Raw genomic sequence first — 19,557 nt, forward strand, 5'->3', positions numbered from 1 at the left:
GCGGTTAATTTGATCCGAGCTTTTTCGTTTATTTATATGGTGAATGGTGAATTTTGTAAGCCTTGGCTTCGTACCTATTTTTGGATTTTTGATAGATTGGTTGGTGTTGTTGCTAGAATTTTTGAATATTTGGGTTTTATACATCCGAAAAATTTTAAACTGTAGAGTAGGGTTACACCCGTATCTATTTTTGTTTGCCACTCTATTATAGAAGAAAAGGGCTATTCCACATAATTATTATTAGATGTGAAACATTGTATTGAACTGTCTATATTTAATGTCCCTCCATAATATTGATATCTTCCCTTTTCCATAAACACACGAAGTCAACAGACGAACGTGCTAAAATCAAAATTTTGGAGCTTTATATCTCCGGAGATTCCACAAAGAGTCAAAGTCTGAGTGATTGGTGTCGGTCCAAGATTAAAGAGATAAGCAGCTTCTGGTTATAAGCACATCCTTAATTAAATCAAGGTAGCAGGTGTCAAAATTATCTTTAAGTGAAGTTACAAAGCTATAAAATCCCAAAACGTTTAATTTAAATTCAAAATAGGCCATTTTTAAAATGCTATACCCATAGCTCATTTAATATCTAAACGATCTTCTATCACGTTAAATCCGTTTCGGTGTAATTATCTTTGATTTGGGTGCAAATGCGAACAAAAAATGTTTACCTGGAACCTTTGTAAATTAATAGAGCCCATCTTTCGTGGAGTTGGAAACAAAATGAGAATGTTATTTTTTCGGAATACGAAACACGTAAAGTGAAACATAATAAAGGTAAGATGTACGCATTTCTGTCATGTTTAGTACAAGTAACCTCTCAAAAAATTTCAAATATGTATATTTTTTTTGATAAAGAACAAAATGTTGTAATTTAAAGCAGTAATATTTAAAACTATGTTGCTTTACTTGAATGTTTACTAGAAATTAGACTTTAATAATTGTAGATTTACAAGCATAAGACGCAAAATAAAGCTACAAGGAGATCAAATATATAAATAACTAAATATTGATGTATAAGGAATGTGGCAGCGTAGTAAGTTTTTGTGTAGATTCAAATCGGCATAGTAAAAATCTACCACGACAAAATATAGCTAAAAATAAACGCCTATTCATTTCTCATTATCTAGTTAAGACACGTCGAGATCAGATGTGCCAAAAACTATGATGGAATGGACGAAACTAAAAGTGATTTCCAATGGAATATGTTTATACCATACATATATTTAAAATGAAAGTGTTATTCGTACCCAATCGTTGTAAAGTTAAAAAAAGACTTCTGAACAGACAGCTCGAATAGATCATTATTTAAATTATATCTTCATTAATATAATTAAAATAATGAATAATCCTGTTACGCACGATTCTATGCGAGTTGTCTCACTTGATTAACAGGTTCAATGACAGTTGCCTTAAACAATAGCGGCTCTGAGAATAAAACGCAAGGCCAACAAAAACTCAGTACAGGACAGGTTACAAAATAATGAGTTCATAAAACTTATCCGTATCACTTAAAGTCATTCGTTTTATCTTCATAGCATCTACGATGGGTTCAGATCAGACCAAAGCTCCCGAAGCATTGCATCAAAGTCAATATGTTATTATGTGCATCTCTAAATTATCTTTTATTTTCTACCCAATAATTACAAAAGAATGCACGCCCGGACCCAAGCCCTGCTAAACAAAAAAGAAACATGAAATTGAGGTGGTAAGGTAAAAAATGATTTGTTAGTTGAATCAATTATAAGGCGATCTTCGTGCGATGGGTAAACTGGTTCTATAGCAGCCTGCGATGGATTGGACTAGCTACTGAGGGCTGGACTACTTTATCAACGAAATGTTTTCATTAATTACTGTACAGTGCCGTTGTGCGTTGAGTGTCGGTACCAAAAGTTACCTGATAGCTTTTCTAGTTGTGGCGCTACCGGCTGTACATGTTACCGGCTCTACTTGTTATTATCTTTTTTTTTCCTACACGTGTTTTACTTTTAAATGGGTAGTTACGTTGGGGACCAAAATATTCAGTTATCTTGTTATAACAATATGATTATATAATCCAAGTTTGTAATTGAATTCTCAAAGAATTCCCACTACTTTTTATGTGATGAAATTTTGTATTACCCGTAGGTTTTTGCTCGTAAACTCGTTGGTTATACGGTGAAACAATTTATTTGGCGTTAGACCGACATACTTTTTATGGGGATCAGCCTCGGGGTGAAAACAACCCTTTTCGCAATAACGAACTTGCATTGAAGAATTGGAAGGGTGACTAAAATATTTCCATCAAACGTTCAATGGTGTGAGAATAAAGAAAGTGAATACTTGAGGTTCTTTCTACCCTCTTTCACTAAAGTTTTATCAACTTTCCACAGTTCACCCCCGTCTTTCATTTAAGGAAGAGTTTCATGAACACGTGTATCTGATTTACTGAAATCCAGTTTACTCTTCAATGTTTTGTACAATTCAATTCGGTGATTAGTTCAGGTAGGCAGAATTACGTCGAAAACACTCGCTTGTCATTATATCTAATTTTATACGGATACCATTTTATTGTTCGCTGTAACCTTTGAACTTCATTTAGGATGTAAACAATCCTCGAATCGTTACCCGGTTACCCGTGTGGTCCTTGGACTAAGATGGGCATAGTGTTTTCTTTCACCGAACTGTGTCTTAAGGAAACTATTTAAATGGTCCCAAGAGTCGAATTCTTTAATGGAGCAAGCTACTTCGGCTTTGCCTTCTAATTGTGATAATATATATTTAAATAATATTGGTTTTTGGGTATCAGAAGCTAAATCAATTGCGTTGTCACAATTAGTTAGAAATGAATTCAATTTTTCACGTGTACCATCGAATGTTTTTATAAATTTAAATAGAGTTCCAATTTGAATATTTTCATTTTTTTCTAGTTTAAGAGACATTTTATTAAACAAATTTTATAACGCGTCCACTAAAGATGTAGTTCGGTGTAATAGACAGCAACTGTAATGTGAGGTTTAGATAAGAGCGAGTGCGGTATCGAATGTCTTGATAGTGATAATTCCGAGTAATGGTTAACAATAACAGTGAGACATTTAGAATATAAAGTTTGCAAACAAAAAATAAATTAGAATTAGTAACGCGCACAAGAAAATAAACCTTTATGTTTAGTTCACTGGGTTTACGCACTTTCACGCACTTGTTTTCGAATTGTTAGAGATGAGTTGCACTTTCGCTGGGAAATATAATGTTTTCAAGACTTACAGGAACACGTAGAAAATGTACTGGAACATGACCACTTCTTTGGTCTGTTGACGTTGAAGAGGCTTTCCCTCTCAGGAATCAGGCACGAAACAGGAACACAATCACAATACCCACGGGAAAAGTTATTCAGATTTTAGGATGTCCGAAAATAGATATGAATATTGAATTATTATTATTTTATTTGAGTTCGAGTTAATTTTGGCACTTCGACACTTTTATGCTTTAAAATAGTTTAGAATATGAGTCCAGAAGGAGACGTCCCAGGGATACCTTCACCATCGGTATCCCACCGCTGCCACCAAATTGTTATGAGGATTCCCGAATTTCGGTTTTTAAAAAACAAAGAAATAAAACTTAGATGAATATTGAAGGACACTTTAATTACTTTAGGACTCGGTAAATAGGGCAAGTGTCACGCGCGGATGATGGAATCGAACTGTCGCAAAGAGAGCGTCTTATTATTATGAACTATCAAAAGTGCTGACAAGGGATATAGAAAGAGCCGTTGGGCACTATCATATACATTACATATATATAACAGATCGAACGTCCTTGGCAAAGGATCCTTCGAAGGTTAAAAGGAAAGTCCATTGCCATGTTTAAATAAGCCTTTGATAGAGATCATCCTTTGTCTACAAATTCATCTACTGATTGTAGATCTGTGATTTGAAGTGTACCAAGAGTATCACCGTTGTATCTAGTAATATAATTGCAGTTGTGAAAAAAGGACATTGCTCTACACCGAGTGGTTCGTTGTCTCGTTTCCACAACACTTTCAGAAGTATGCTTCCTGAACTTGGATTTAGCAGCGATGCATCAGATCTAAACGTAGCAATCCTGTAGTCATTACAAAGCCATTACCAATTGCTATCGCCTACGAACACCATTAAGCAATTCAAAGTTGTTACTATTTATAAATTGACTCTTACGTTCGCGTGTGAAGATACCATCGAGTTTTACCTCTGTGATTGTTTAGATCCAATTTAGCTCGATTTCTATCTGTATTCGTTCTGCGAATGTTTTTTGTTTGACTATCTGATTATTGTTGCTGAATTTGAGTTCTTGCAACAGATAATCAGGTGTTTGAAATGTTTCACCGTAAACCCAGAGGTTCAATATGTGCATTGCTTTACAAAAATAGACTCTGTGTCTCGGTAGAAAAATCTTAAGTTCCTGTTTTCATCCACTTTGTTACAAAAATTTTGAGCAAAATTTAAACAAACACACCTAAGTCTTTTGAATCAACAACCGGAAAGCCCTGGTAAGTCACTTGGAGAAATTCAATCCCACGTGGACTTTCCCGTTTTATTTATAGACTTCACGGGGTTCTAGCATCGATCCTTACCCGAGTCCCTACATTCCACTCGATGGCATCAAATTGACATTTAGATTCGATTTAGGTGTATTAGGAAGGAGAAAAGGTTTTTGTTATATAATAGACCTTTATGGAGTAAAGTGTTCGTAGGTTCATTGCTATTTTTAGTTCAGCTAAATCGTGGACCATTTATTGTTTTACAATAGTTTAAGCACACCATCACACACACACTAGCTATCTTCTATGGAATATCCAATGTAGGATTCTAAAAAGTGAAATACGTGTAACAAATATTAACACAAAATCGACATAACACGATGCAAGCATTCCAGAAAAACTCGTCAAGGCCCATCTCAGTCTTCATCTCTAATTCAATAACATCGATATCGAAAGGGAATATTCTAGCACCTCGGGATAAAATTTACGTTGGAATGGTCACGTCAGCCCCACGTCGAGGAGCCCTATCCAATCACAAGTACACCTCAAACGAGACGAGCCTATACAAGTTAGTTGAAGCGTCCTGAATAATAATATCCTACGCAATGTATAATACTTACCTATGGTTACGAGTTTGGATGTTATTACGAAGTTTTGTTTGGACGTAGAAATTGGCTTATGGGTTTCTCGTCTACGGTTATTAGATTAGTTCAATTGTTTTGTGTATGATGCTTCTAATGACTAACGGTTTCTACAATTATTATTGTCAACTTCGATTCGATATTTTCATCCTTATTAAAATTATGGACATCCAATTTTAATGTCACATCATTTTCCTTATCAAAAGTATTAGTTTAACACTCACGGTCGCTTGGAGCTGCGACGCTCCATCCTATGAGAACTCCAACGAACAGCACTGTAACTATGTGTCCAGCCATTTCTGCACTACTTACAGTCATTTCGTCAAATAGGTTTATATAGGTGACCGTGGACGCCCACAGACCATCATTAACTTCATACGACACGGCCTTGGCAATTGAATAGTCGTATCTGGTGCCATTGAAATCTCTAGCATTGTAGTAAGCCGGCAGTGCATGTACAATCTGGGGTACTTTTTGCTGTTTTGTTTCAGCAATTGTTGTGCATTCCCCAACGCAGTTTGTTTTTGTTTCTATATGATTCACTCTTTTATTATTACTTTATGAGTTTACTTTTTTGTCCTTGATTAGATACAAGGTCATCATTTGTTATGATCAGTTCCATAATTATAATTGTGATATTACTTTTAGTATTAATGTAAATAATGAATACTAGCTGCGTATTGATCCTTAGAGTTCGCAGTAAAGCGACGACCCCTCATAATTACTTTATGTCTGTTTGTCTGCAACAGCAATATGGGGGACTTAGTAGTTGGGGTGAAACATGCCAGATATGTTTTGGACATCTGCATACCATGATTTTTAATCGCAAATTTTGACGGGTCAGGGTTCACTAACAAAAGAAATTCGTCATTGTGTATTGTAGTCATAGAATCTCAGTGATAGCCGTAAAAGTTCTCAAGAGAAGGGGTTCAATAATTACTTATTGTTTATTTTATAAATCAAAAGGACTACTGTTCTAAGAAATTTTATCTTTGTTTAAGAAGCATTCGTGGATCCACAAATGCTTCTTCTAGGCGTTGATCGATCTCCCGACACGTCGCGCACAGTGCGTTTTTCGTGATGATCGGGTATCCGTACACGATTATAGCAAGTAACATAATATACATAGAAAGATCAGGTGTCTAGAAAAAGGATGTAACACTCAAAAAGGCTATCAATCAATTGGATAGCCTAATCGGTGTCACCAACCTCGTTCGGAATTTATCTGTTCATTGAATAAATGTCTCTATTGTGACCTTTTTAAGATTCACAGGCAGGTTCAAGGCCTGTCGTTTGTTTATCTTTTGTGTCTTTGTCACTATTTTCTGCCTAGTAGACATAAAATGTTATACATATTGCCAAATGCAATGCAAAAAACAAAATTTTGTCATGAATTAAAACAACATCATTTGACATCAATAAATCATCAATCATTGTCTACACTCTTTTATGAAGACGCCAAAAAACTATGAAATGTCTAATGACCTCTTGTCATATTCATTCATCGTCTGCACTCCTTTTATAAACCTATTCTTCACTTGACATCGTAGTATCAACCTTATGTTTATTATTCTTCAAACAATCCATCTCTTCTGAGACGTTCCCCTTTCATAACGCCATCTTTATATCATTAATCACTACACCAAAACGTTTTGTATCTGGATGACACAATTTAGGCTTCATTTTCATTGTGAGCTTACCAAGTGCCAGTCTTTTGTTTATTTTTTATTTCACGCCTAATTATCAGCGCAACAAAAGTTTGTTTCATGTAGTTACCGCTCGGCGCGTAAATCGATACAAATGCGTTGCCAACCGTCTTTTGTTAGGGGATACTTGTTTAACCCCCTTGGTGCATGCCACCCTTCGGCATACAGCGACAAGCGCTTTTTGTAATGCTAAGCGCTTTTTAGTCAAGTTACTTTGTTATTGCAACTTGTTATCGTTGTCAGAAGTCTTAGTGTCCCTTTTTTGTGCTTGACACTTTTTTATCTTAAAATTGAGGCAGGTTTTATAACTCGATAATGCCATAAATATTTTTGGTGATGACGTCACAAATTCATAATGTTTTTTACAAGTACATCTCTTCTGGGCTTCTAGTTGTTGTCATGAATAGTACTATTATAAATCCATTTCTAATAACAGTAGGTAAGTCCGTCGTTCCTCCTAAAATACTCCAATTTAATATTTTTCTTGAGCTGAATGAAACTAAATACCCATTTAAGTGTTAATCCATTAACATGACCGCTTAAGAGATAATATCTGTGAATCGGTATAACGCCTTGCAGCGTGCTAAAGTGGGGTATTAAGTTGTGTAATATACGCTCGCTCGGAACCTGCGCTTACATTGTAAATTCATTTACTTATTGTCCTGCTTTAAAATCAATATCCCGGTATTAAGACTGCAGCCTTGCTGGAGAAACGCAGCCATAAATTGTAATAACGCACAGCTCCAGTTTTAATGCGTTTTCTTTGTTATTTTCTTAGAAAACAAAAGCGAGTCGTGGTCCTACATCGGACATTATAAATCACTGGTGCCATTACGTGCTTCATCGCAAGTTTTATTATACCGTTCAATGACTTGTGAATTTTAAGACGTCCGCATTTCGTCCGCCATTCAAGTTGTCCAATTTTCTTAGGTAATATATTTTTGTTTTCTCCGCAGACTACTTACTGCAGTTAAGCGTAAACTTAGCTCATAATTCTGTCGTACACGGGAAACTCTTTACAAGTTAAGCTGGATGTTTTCTGGAGTTTTTGTACGTTTTACGAGTAAGTCTGTGAGTATCGGGGGTCGGCGCATGACTCACTGAATGATGCAGGCCTTGTGGGGTAGCAAACACGTTACGCTTAGAATAAGGAAATGTTTGGGATCAACCTTTACAAATGTGAAAGATAAACGGGGATTTTATTCGGATTCATCTGAATTCCCTTTGATTTTCTTCGACTATTGTTATAAATTGCCAAGACTTTCGATTTACTACCATAGTAGAAAGAACACTTTAATTAAAAGATCAAGATTTTGGAGATATGTTAAGTGACATTTTCCAACATTTACAGTCCTAAATTATCACATTATACTGTTTCGAAATATTGTCTGTATTTATAAATGAAAACCGTCCCAAAATGGAACATTTAACTATAACCCACATTCTTTGTTGCGTCGACTTATGGCACGGAGTTCACTGTTTAAATATCTTGAGTTTCGGTTGCGTCCAAACAAGACTACAAAAAAAAACTTAAAAATCTGAGTTACTTTTAAAATAAAATACGTCACTGAACGGGGTTACAGAGTGTAGCCCTCACTAATTTGCCCCAGTACACCCCTGAACGTCGCGCTAATCTCATTAGCGTCCCGCGGGTGCATTCGCTCAAATGGACCCCCTACGTCTGACGATTTGACAAAAGACATCCGGAACGACCGGATCCCAGTTTGACGACCATCCTGCTGGGTACTGATGGTCTAATGCGATTATGCGAAGTGGCTGTAGGTAAATTATCCCCGAAGCCAGATCCTTGCACTAATTTATTTTACAAAGGCTGGAACGAGTGGGCTGACAGGTCTATCATTTGAGTCGATGGTCTGAAAATAAATTCATTGCCGAGGGATCCAGCTGTGTTTTATTACTTAAAGTTCAAGAATTTCAAGTATTTTTGATATCTGAGAAAGTATTGTCATCGTGATTGTACATAATAATTATTTGGCTACATGACAAGTCTGGAAAACACTCGATAAATCAAAGGTCCAATGTACATGTGGTGTGAAGGTTGCAGATTTCTGAATGTACAATTTTATTAAAACATCTGCAACCTTCATTCAAACTACTCAAAACCCAAGAGTTTTCTGACTTATTTGCTTGATTTCAAGTTCCCCAGGGCAAGGCTTTCGCCATGAGTGTATCTACCATAAGCTCTTGAAGTAGGACCGTTACCGATGTCAAAGCGAGACATTGATCTCAGCATAGCGTTATCTCGCTTCCACATTTGCAGTAGTCCTGGCTTAAGATCCTAGTAAGGAGTAGACAGTTTGTCTAACTGCCCGTAAAACTTGTAAACACGATTATTGAGCAGGACCGAGAACGATTCGCGCGGAATATAAATTAGTTCGTCGTTTTTCAGATTTTTCGTGAATGTTATGAATTGAGAGATTATTTTGCCTTCTAAAAATATGTGTGTATCTGTTATCTACTAAATTATGACAACTCAAGTTAATTGTTTGTTTTTTGTTTCAGATTGTGCATCAATAATATTCAACCGTGTTCGTCAAACGTAAGTTTTCGTGTCATTTGTTAAAAATAATAAAGAATAATTTCATTGAGTCCCGCGTTGGGCATCAATAGCTATGCGTCCCAATGCGATTGCAAATCTCCAATTAATGTGTTTACGAAGCTAAAACATTTGTTTACAAAACGTTGATAATTAGTACCAAACGCAAATAACAAATCGGTATCAGTTTAATTATTAATCCTTAATTAAATGTTAGTTTTGCCAACGATATGGTCACCTGTGATTAGTAAATAATGTAGTTAAACATTATGCTTATTTAACATGTTGATTGGAATATTATAACAAAATATAATCATTTATTTATAATACATAGCTAGTAGCTGCAACATCAAACATTTCCAGTCCTATTATATTATAATACATACATTTTATAGAATGTATAGGTTTGGTTGCAACTAAACAAAGCTTCAGTAAATTATCGATTATCATCCATATCGCATAACACATTCCTACCCAAGTCTGACAGTTACCGGTGAGTCACAATTACCGGGTAGCGATGGCGGGGTCAACACAAGGGTGATTCAACCCCCGAATCTAAATTAAAATTCCAAGCGTCACACCAACTTAATAGATGATCTAAAATTTGAATACGTAATGAATGCTTCTATCACTTTTGTAAAAAATCTAATAAGATTTGACGTAACGATATGAAGGGTCTTTCGGTATTATCTGTTCGTGCGTGGATGTAGCACGTATTGGGTAAAATAATTTGGTAAATTGAATGCGATTTGTGTTTCAAGAGTCATTGATGCATTTAAAGTTAAGTATTCGGTAGGCGTGTCCTTTGTTCCTCTGAACAAGCAATGTCGAATAAGTACGTATGCTAACTTATAACTATTTGAATCTTGCGAAACTGTAGTCTCAGTTTGTCGCACTTAGTATTTATTTGGTAAAATAATTTTAGAATTTGAGGTAGATTATTTGCCCCCAAAAATAAAATTAGAGAACATTGAACAACGCAAACAAACATAAACCAACTTCATAATCTCGATCAAACTTCGTCTGGTTTAAACAAACGCATAAGTCACACGCATAGAAATCTAAATAACAAGGTAATAGAAATGGCATACACCGCGGCGATCTATCGAAACGCATGTCGCCGGTGGGCGGGGCTTCAACACATTCACAGCAAATAACTACGCAATCACGCAAACATTAACATCGAGAAGACCAAGCAAACAACACTAGGCCGTACGTCTAATGCAATAAGATTGACTTTGTCGTTGTATGGATTCACTAACTCACACAGTCATTGCATTTTTTTGCATTAGTTGTAGTGATTACGTAAACTACACTAGGGATTGACTACGGATCCGAAATATAATGAAAGACGAAATTATGAGTGACAATGTTTTTTGTTGTATTCTTCTATGGATTACATTATAATATGTACCTCCGTACAAAAAAAAAATTCGCTAATTGTCGGTTGACAAAAAAAAATATTATTAGGAAATACTTGGTAGGTAGGTTTGGTTTATACGGTGACTTTTTAGTCGTCTTACAAAAGCAGCCCTGTTCATGTATCGAATGACTAGTAAACGTTCATAATAAAAAAATAGATGTTTATGAGATTTGGATAAGTTTTTAATAATGTGTAATGCTATAGGTGTAATTAATAGTAATGTGTAATTGATAAAAATATTTAATTAGTAATAATGTGCAGTTAATAATCCATAATGTGTGATTAATAATAACATGTAATTTTAAGTTACTTCAATAGAACATTTGCACACCATTGCAATGGTCAAATACAGTGTTTCACAATTATAATTTTTTTACCATCTGTGTATTTGCACATACCTGTATTTAGCAAATAAATGAATTTGATTTGATTTGATTTGATTTGATTTGATTAAATTGCAATTTTTATTCAATGCTATGCTATAACGCAAGGCGTACTTTTTGAAACATTCAGTTGCGAGCGCGGTACGAGCCGTAAAAATGGAGAGGGGCGCGGGCGGCGGCGGGCGGCAAGTTATCAAGCATGCAACTAATTTCATAGTGTATATTCGGCCTAAGTTGTAGGGTACCAATTTCGTTTACCCGTGGTAGTCATCTACTTGTCTTTTGTATTTATTTGCATCCTGCGGGATTCTGAAATAAAAATATATTCAATAATATGTTCACAAAAACAAACGACTATTAAAATTGTTACTTTTCGTATACAATGTTCATTTTGGATAATTTGTCCGCACTTAACCACATCACTATTTCTGACAGTTTTGTGCGGCCGTACCACTACAAATACGATCGCATTGATAAATATTATTTTTCGTTATACATTTCTCTTTTTACAACAGTGCATTTCTGTAAGTCTCTTACTGCAGAGGCAATGATTAGTAAATAATGCAATTGTTGCAGGATGGTGCGATATAAATATGGTTTATAATGAAGGTTATGTTTTGAAATTTAATTTTGCAATAACATCAATATTACTGCAATAATTTACTTACCGATAAAATGTTATTTCTTTATTTATGTTACTACACGATGCAGATGAATTTCCAGCCTGAGAAACGCCGCAAAACACCATTTTTAGTGGTTCTTGCTGTGACGACGTTCCGCGAGCGACTGAGCGTAAGTTCGCGCGCTGGTGTCGTCCAAGACACCAGTGTGGCGACAAGGTCACGCGGCGTTGGCACTTCTATTACCTTGTTATTTAGATTTCTATGGTCACACGACATAGCGTGCGGGGGTGGGGTACGGTAAGAGGAGGAGGGGGCAATATGGCGACTAATTGCAGCGATTCACAACTACCGCCCAACCGTGGAGACGCCACTTGATTGATTATTATTGTCCGTAAGCGATATGGAAATCGCTTAAGCTTTTAGACTATTACAGCACCTAAAACGAACGTCTGCAGTCCCAAAATGAAACAAAAATCAACCTTAATGTTTTAGGTATAAGGCTTCGTCAAACCCCTATTGTTGTTGGCCTTATGCGGTTGAGTATACAAAAGTCATTATTGTTCCCCGAAATTATTATAATTTAGGGTCGTTGGGTGCTAAATCATGATAAAGACAGCTATTACATTTGCTATAAAATATTCCCTTTTTCAATCATGGCCGCTAATAATAGTTCAGTATTTTAAAATATTCATATAGTCTTCACGAACTCAGTCAATAGATTGTTACAAAGAGCTGTACTAGTTTGAATAAGTAATCGCAGTAATCAACAATCCCTGTGTGGACTGGGTGGCCATTACTTACAATTAAGAATTGAGTTTATATCGTCCAACGAGAAATGTATTGTATTACCAAGTCATATTGTAAGCAAACGAGCTCAGAGAGAGAGTTCATATCGATATAATAAAGTACTTACAGTAGTATATTGCAGTAGTTCTGATCTAAGTAATAATCGATCTGTTGGTAGTTCATATTCGTCCGAATACCGTTGGAAGCAGGATAGATGAACGAATTTCTATATCGATGACTAAGCAACATCGACCGAGTGCAACGGTTTATCTTTTCAGGCAGTCGGCGTCTCTACTTAATGCGTTTCCGATTAAACCGTTTAGGGGCTGTTCTCCCCGATAGTGTATTAGTTCCTGAAGAAATACCACTTGCGAATAGAACAGGGATGTGTGCTCGTTGGTGTATCACAAGCTCGCATACCGGCGCAACGTGCTTTGCATGCTAAACGCCCATTGTCCTTGCCTTGGGAATCTGTTCGTTACATGTTCGAAGTATCGATATAACACGACGTGAATTATGAATCACGTGTGAAGACGAATGCTTGTTGGATGCTATAAAAAATGCAGATTCCATCGGCTATTTGTGGTCGGCTTTGTTATGTATGGCCGATGGCCGTTAAGCTAGCCTGTTACTAGCGGCGGTTTATCGACTAGTCGAGTGAATCTCGAAGGCAAAAAGTTCTCAATACGGGTGAGACATGAGTGAGACTAATTGGATAATTTGTTGAAGTGGTAAAACTTTTGTTTGTCACAGGCGAACACGCGCCGGCGTCGCAGCTTTTGTTAGCGTTTACCGGTGCACGGCGCCATGTCGGCAAATCCGTGACATTTTACTTACCGACAGCCACTCGTGTTATCGCTGCGAGCAAAATAGCTCGTTTAGGGTTCCTAATGAATTTAGTTGTATGCCTTAGAGGCGAATTTAAATATACTTTCAAAGTAGAGGGATCCATATTTTCTTTCCTATTTTTGAAGTCGCATAAAATTGTTGTGATAAACTTTCCACTTACCTGCTCTTCACTACATTTCTCAGTTCCAATAAAGTTCTTGCTTATCCCACACTTTATGAATCCTTTTCTAATACTCCATAAGTCTTGACTAATTGCGTGAAGTTTAATCCGATGGCTGAAGCCAAAACCCAACATATTTGGCGAAAGGCGAAAAGGAGTTTTAATAGGAAAGCAAATCCTGCTTTAATCCGGGATTATACTGGAAGGAAAAATACTTGCGGAGTGTGAGATCCCGGGAAGTTAACGTGTACTGTGTGTTCTAGACTTTAATTAGACGTCTAGGACGGTAGTTCCAACTGTAATGTTGGGACTTGGAAGAACTGAAGCGGTTTGTTATAGAGTTTTGTGAGCATACTCTGAGGGACTGAGTGATGTGTGTTTGCTTTGTGGCAATTGTAAATTTGTGTGAAAAGCACGTATCGTGATATTTCTTGGAATAAAGCAAAGGCGTGTTGTTTAGATAGCTTTTTATGTCACCGGGTGAACAGGTTGGTTAAAAATTATGTTACATTACATTTATGGTTTTAATATTTTGTCTTTGGGATATCTGGGTATGTGTGCAATGAGCAAAATATTTTAACTATTTCAAAATTACGCTCCTTTTGCATTTACAATATTACTATTATTTTTGTGTTGTGTCACTTTTATTTTGTCTCCGCTCTCATTTTTCTTTCATTAGTCGTTGAATAATTAATCCATTAGAAAAATACTAAAAGATGATTTTCATGAAATATTCTTGCACTTCATAAGGTACCACAACACCACGACGTCAATACCACGAAGCAAAAAGTACACATTTTTTTACCCCAAAGTGCGATATATATCCGAAAATTAATTACCGCACAGAACGCGAACCACAACAGAGGAATCATTCATTACCTATGTGTATTGAAGCGCAATTTTTCCGCCGGCACAAGTTTCTGAAAACTAGGCTTTTAATTAAAGGTTTGTTAAACGAGCGACTGGTTTACTGCATTTTATTTACGACTAGATGCCCAGTTTAAAAACAAGCTTATATCAGGAGGTAGTTATATGTGAGGAAAGACGGGTAGGTTAGCTTTGGTTTTTCATCGAATGGTGAAAATAGACTCAAAAGACAAAAGTCGTATTAGTTTTTTTTAAACCCGAAATTACTTTTTTTCATTAACATTTTCCATAAAATCGTCAAGTTCCGCATACAATTCCTCATGTTCCCCACCCATTTCAATCTCCCATTGTTAGCTAAAACATCTAAACACTCCAAGAGCGACAAAATGAAAGCTTTTGACATTCCCGTCTTATCGCACGAACAGTAAGTAAAAATGCGTTGTCCCAAAAGTATTTGGATCGAGTAAATGAGCCGTTGACGCATTACAGCAACAAAGCCATGCAATATCACAATATTACTCCAAGGGTCCTCTGTTCTCCTGTCGTCATGAATACAGCTTACAAAGACAGGAAAATGATATCCCTATTACGTTGGCTAAAAGATTTTCATGAAGAATGTCCTTGCTAGATTAGCAAGGAGGTTAGTTTGCGAGAATCTTGAGGAAGATTAACCCTTGCAGGCTTTTACCGTACCAAGGACCTGTTTTACAATCAAGACTCATAATGTTATTAACGTTGCAAGACAGGTTAGTTTGTAACTTAAAGCAGGTTAATATTTAAGAAAACAACTCTACTATGCGACAGAGAACCAGTTTTGGAAGTCAAATTGTTGATCGAACAGGATTATTTGCATCTCTTTTTGTCCCATTGGTTGATTGATTTACCTGTACTGGTGCCTAGTCTGCCAGTGACCTACACACCTGCAGGGTCGGAAAGTTGGAAACTAAAAGCTAAATACAAACAAGACTTGCAGCGAAAGACTTTTTTTTATTCTCTCACAAATTATTATGAATAATTCCATAGACTTCTGGTACTAGGCATCATCATCATCATTCGCTGCCCTTATCCCAATAATTATTTGGGCGCAGCATGTCTTCTCCTATCGTTCTTTTCTATCTGACGTCATCTCATAAGAAACACTTGTACGTAACCGTAAGCGGTCTGTATTCTAATATTCCACGTACAACTAAATGATACCTATAACTAATTCACAAGGTCATAACTTTGGGATTCATTACACCTACCTAGCCTAACATTACCCTAGCTTCGTGCCTATTTGTGAGGCAACATAATTGCCTATTATCATTATAGAGCATCTTTGATTAGTTGCTATTGATCCTTGGTGCGTGGGATGTCTTCGCCTTGTTTCTTGTTTAGTTCGAGAGATTATTTACATTCCATGACACGCAATCCGTGTCGGCAAACTAGATTGAACTGTGCGTAATTAAATAAACATTCTATAATATTGTTCAACAAATTAAATTTTTTTCGAATGTTATTAGTGTTTGTCATGTCTTAAGACATTCATACCTTAAAGACACAAAAACACTTAATTATTGTTTAAAATTCGGGTTGATAATCCCTTTTATGTGCTTTTTGTCATTGTGGTCGTTCAACTTATTTAAATTCTATCTTATTTCTATCGTTAAATAATTCAGATATTTATGTACGATTAATTGATTTTAAGAGCTCTTTACAAAAATAACAAATTTGTTCCATTCAATTTACTATTGTGTCACGAGCAACCAATATTTATAAATATACGCTGAGTCTGAAAAAAACTTTTGAAACATTGTTTTAGAAGTAAATACTGAACTTATCAAATCTCTTAGCAAAATTCCTTGGCAGAACTCAAAATATATATACTCGTATATATTTCCTTGTTGGTCGACCACAACGATAATATACGTTCGTCGTTCATACCACACAGCTTAGTTAAAGGCACCTAAAAAGCCATGGTCTTCAAGCCGGCATAAAACAACACGCGGGACGCATTCCAGGCAAGTTGGTGAAACGAATACGTCCCCAGTGGGGTATTGTGTTTTCACAACCAACCCCGACAGGATTTACGCGTCTATCCGCTATGAAACTTACCGCGAAAAATTCAACTAAAAGTTTGGCTGGCCTTGTATGTATATATTAATATAAGTAGTCACTGACACTAGTGTAATGTAACCTTATTTGTGGGACAGTAAGTAAGTTTGTAATTCATGAGAGTTTATGATATGATTTAAAATTAGTGTTTTTATTTCCCCATTGACGGGATAACTGCATGCAATTTTTGCAATTTTTAATGATACGCGTAGGTACACGGGGAAACAGAGTCACTAATTCAAGTAACCAGCCCCTAACCCCTAAGTGCTGCAAATCTGGATTACAAAAGTTATTTTATGAAAATAATAAGAACACCTGTTACACTGAAGAGCAAACTCCTTAATTGTTACAATGAATTTCCTCACAATCAATAAAAATACAGTAATCTACGCATATTTACATAATTGGCTTACTTTCGCGCTTACTAATGACTACTACTCACACTTAACCTTAGGTTTTCTAAGCACTCTTAATACAGACATAGTCGACGTTACCTCTCGTCTACACATAATTATTGATAGTAAACAAAAAAGTTGAAGTTGTTTGTCTGTGCATCCAATAGCTAATAAACAACGATACTGGATTTGATAAAAGGTTCACGAATGTTCAACACACGCAAGTTATAATCGACAAATTAATTTACAATTTTCATTAATATAAGATCACTTAGCTCCACGCAACACTATTTACAAATATGTACGTCATCGAGATATTATTACTTGTAAGCAGACGACCAAAGAGTATTAAATTGAAGAAGGTTGAATCATCCAAATTCTGTACGAATACTTGCTTCCAATACTTGCTTCGCACTTCGCGCTGTGCATTCCAAACGAAACCGGGGCGTGTCATAGTATAAAATAATAACTGTCGCAAGTCATATCAACATTTCTTACTAACGCGATACATACGGAGATAATTAACGTTGTTCCCGTGAACTTGGCTCGGGAGTTTCCCACCCGCCGAACCGAGACGCCTGCTTGCCCTATTGTATCAATTTACACAGTTCTTACCATGGGATACCTCCTGGTAACTTAAGTTTTATTCAAGATCGTTTGTCTTGCTTTGTATTTTTGAATTGTGCTGTGAATAATTCACTATTTAAATGTATTTTTAATGTGGTCTTTGCAATGTAAGTTTAACTTAATGATACCCAGATGCCTGCAAATCAATGAGAAATCTTAATCTTGAAATTATTTAATCCAAAAACGATCAACTTTCCTTATATTCCGTTTGTTTAAAATCGTCGTTATTAAATAAAATACTTCAATACTTAATTTATTTATTTATTAACACATCACTCAGAATACCAGCCTTAACAGCCAATCGAGCGATTTTCCAGTTATTAAAATGGCGGACGGCATTATGATTGCATCGTAAGTGGCTGAATAAAAACATCACTTTAAACGATCGACAATATCGATATGACAGACTACTTATGATGTACACCCGGAGACACTGACAGAAACCTGTATTAAATTGATCTGGAATATTCTGTAACATCGAGTGATATGGTGTTCGAAGCTACATAATAATTATCGAGTAGTTTAGTATTAAACTCCCACGGAGTGTTGTGAGAATACTCCTTGAACGGAATTCCGTTTCTAGTGGAAACAAAAATTGTTATCAGTATGATTATTTATAGTTGTAAGCCGGTAACAATACCGACTAACAAGTGTAAATGATCGAATAATATAAATGTAACTCCAATAGTAATTATTGTACAATTTTTGCAGTTAATTGTCTGTCTTAGCTTTTCTAAGGATTGTTCGGAACGGGTATCAATGTTAACAAGATAAAATTAAATATTTATAAGTATCCTCGACAGTAAAGGCTTTCAACGTTTTCACAATTTTAAAACGTGCAGCATGCTCCTCCGATTTTTATAAAACATGTCTTAGAACACTCGCACATAATAATTTAGTCCGGAACAAATTTTAAATCGCACAATACGTTCGGGATCTATGCTAGACAGACAGACACGTCAAATTTTTAACAACACTCTTTTCCGTCCGGAGTTAATAAAGAATATGAAAAAATAAAGGTTAGTAATATGTTAGTAATGTTTGCAAGATTGTTTAAGTCCAGTCTGTGTAAGTGAATAGTGTATTGTTTTTCATGGGAAATTGAAAATATGCACTCAGGGAGAGTGGTGTGTCATCGTTCATCGTTCGAGAAGACATAGCGTTGTGGTATGATAGATCACTTGCGGTTATTTCAAACTAGCTTTTGCCCGTGGCTTTGCTCACGTTATAGCCGGTTTTTGCTGCAGATAATACACACACGACACACGTTAGAATGATATCTATACCTGCGAAGTTACCGATCAGTAAAATAAATTGCAAGGAAAAGCTAAATGAGATCTGAAGAAAAACATTACCGTATCTACCTATAGAAATAAAAAACATACAGATCTATCAGCTCATAATTAAGAACTCAGGTTGGGTGCGAAACTACTCGGGTAATCCCGATAAATAAGCTTGAGTAAACCTTTGCATCATTTAATAACAAATCATCTTCGCGAAACTACAAAATATAAAATAATGTCACGATTAAATTAAGTAAATGAAAAATGTTTCAAAGATTAAACAATTTACCAACAAAAACTTATTAAGGAGAAAGTCAAACGTACAATTCATACAGGAAGTCTGTCAGAAGTTAAAGCTTTTTAATTAGAATATTTAAATTTATTTTCAAGTTATTCCGAGTGTTTCAGTTCAATTACTCTAGTAGAGTAATTGGTCCGACGAAGGGGCCCACCGTCGCCATTAAGATGAAGTTCGAGAGAGAGAGAAAGAGATGGCGCTCTACGGAATATAGTGCGTTGTCTCACTTCCACGACTGCAAGTTTGGGGGACTGTCGTGCGAATCCGATTATTTTAGAAGATTGAGATTTAAATGTATTGACCGAGTTATTAAGATATTGCTTCGTTCACTTAGTTTCTTTGTTAAGGGGAGGGAGTTAAGGGGAAT

The 19,557-nt window shown here is 35.9% G+C and overlaps 2 protein-coding genes across 3 annotated transcripts in view; one reads left to right on the top strand and one right to left on the bottom strand.

Annotated features, from left to right (window-relative positions):
* The window catches only part of LOC113502330 (calcyphosin-like protein), a 59,017-nt gene extending 53,566 nt beyond the window's left edge, over nt 1-5,451 (bottom strand). Inside the window, exon 1 of the mRNA XM_026883863.1 lies at nt 5,364-5,451. Within this exon, the coding sequence (XP_026739664.1) occupies nt 5,364-5,436 (73 nt within the window). The 5' untranslated portion in view covers nt 5,437-5,451. The remainder of the gene's footprint in view (nt 1-5,363) is intronic.
* LOC113502328 (protocadherin-like wing polarity protein stan) overlaps nt 1-19,557 on the top strand; it is a 211,832-nt gene that overhangs the window by 31,143 nt on the left and 161,132 nt on the right. For both annotated transcript variants that reach the window (XR_003401350.1, XM_026883861.1), the window contains exon 2: nt 9,369-9,405. The gene's annotated coding sequence lies outside the window, so the exon portion shown is untranslated. The remainder of the gene's footprint in view (nt 1-9,368; nt 9,406-19,557) is intronic.

This window comes from Trichoplusia ni, chromosome 17, assembly GCF_003590095.1.
Source record: "Trichoplusia ni isolate ovarian cell line Hi5 chromosome 17, tn1, whole genome shotgun sequence".
Classification (NCBI taxonomy): Eukaryota; Metazoa; Arthropoda; class Insecta; order Lepidoptera; family Noctuidae; genus Trichoplusia; species Trichoplusia ni.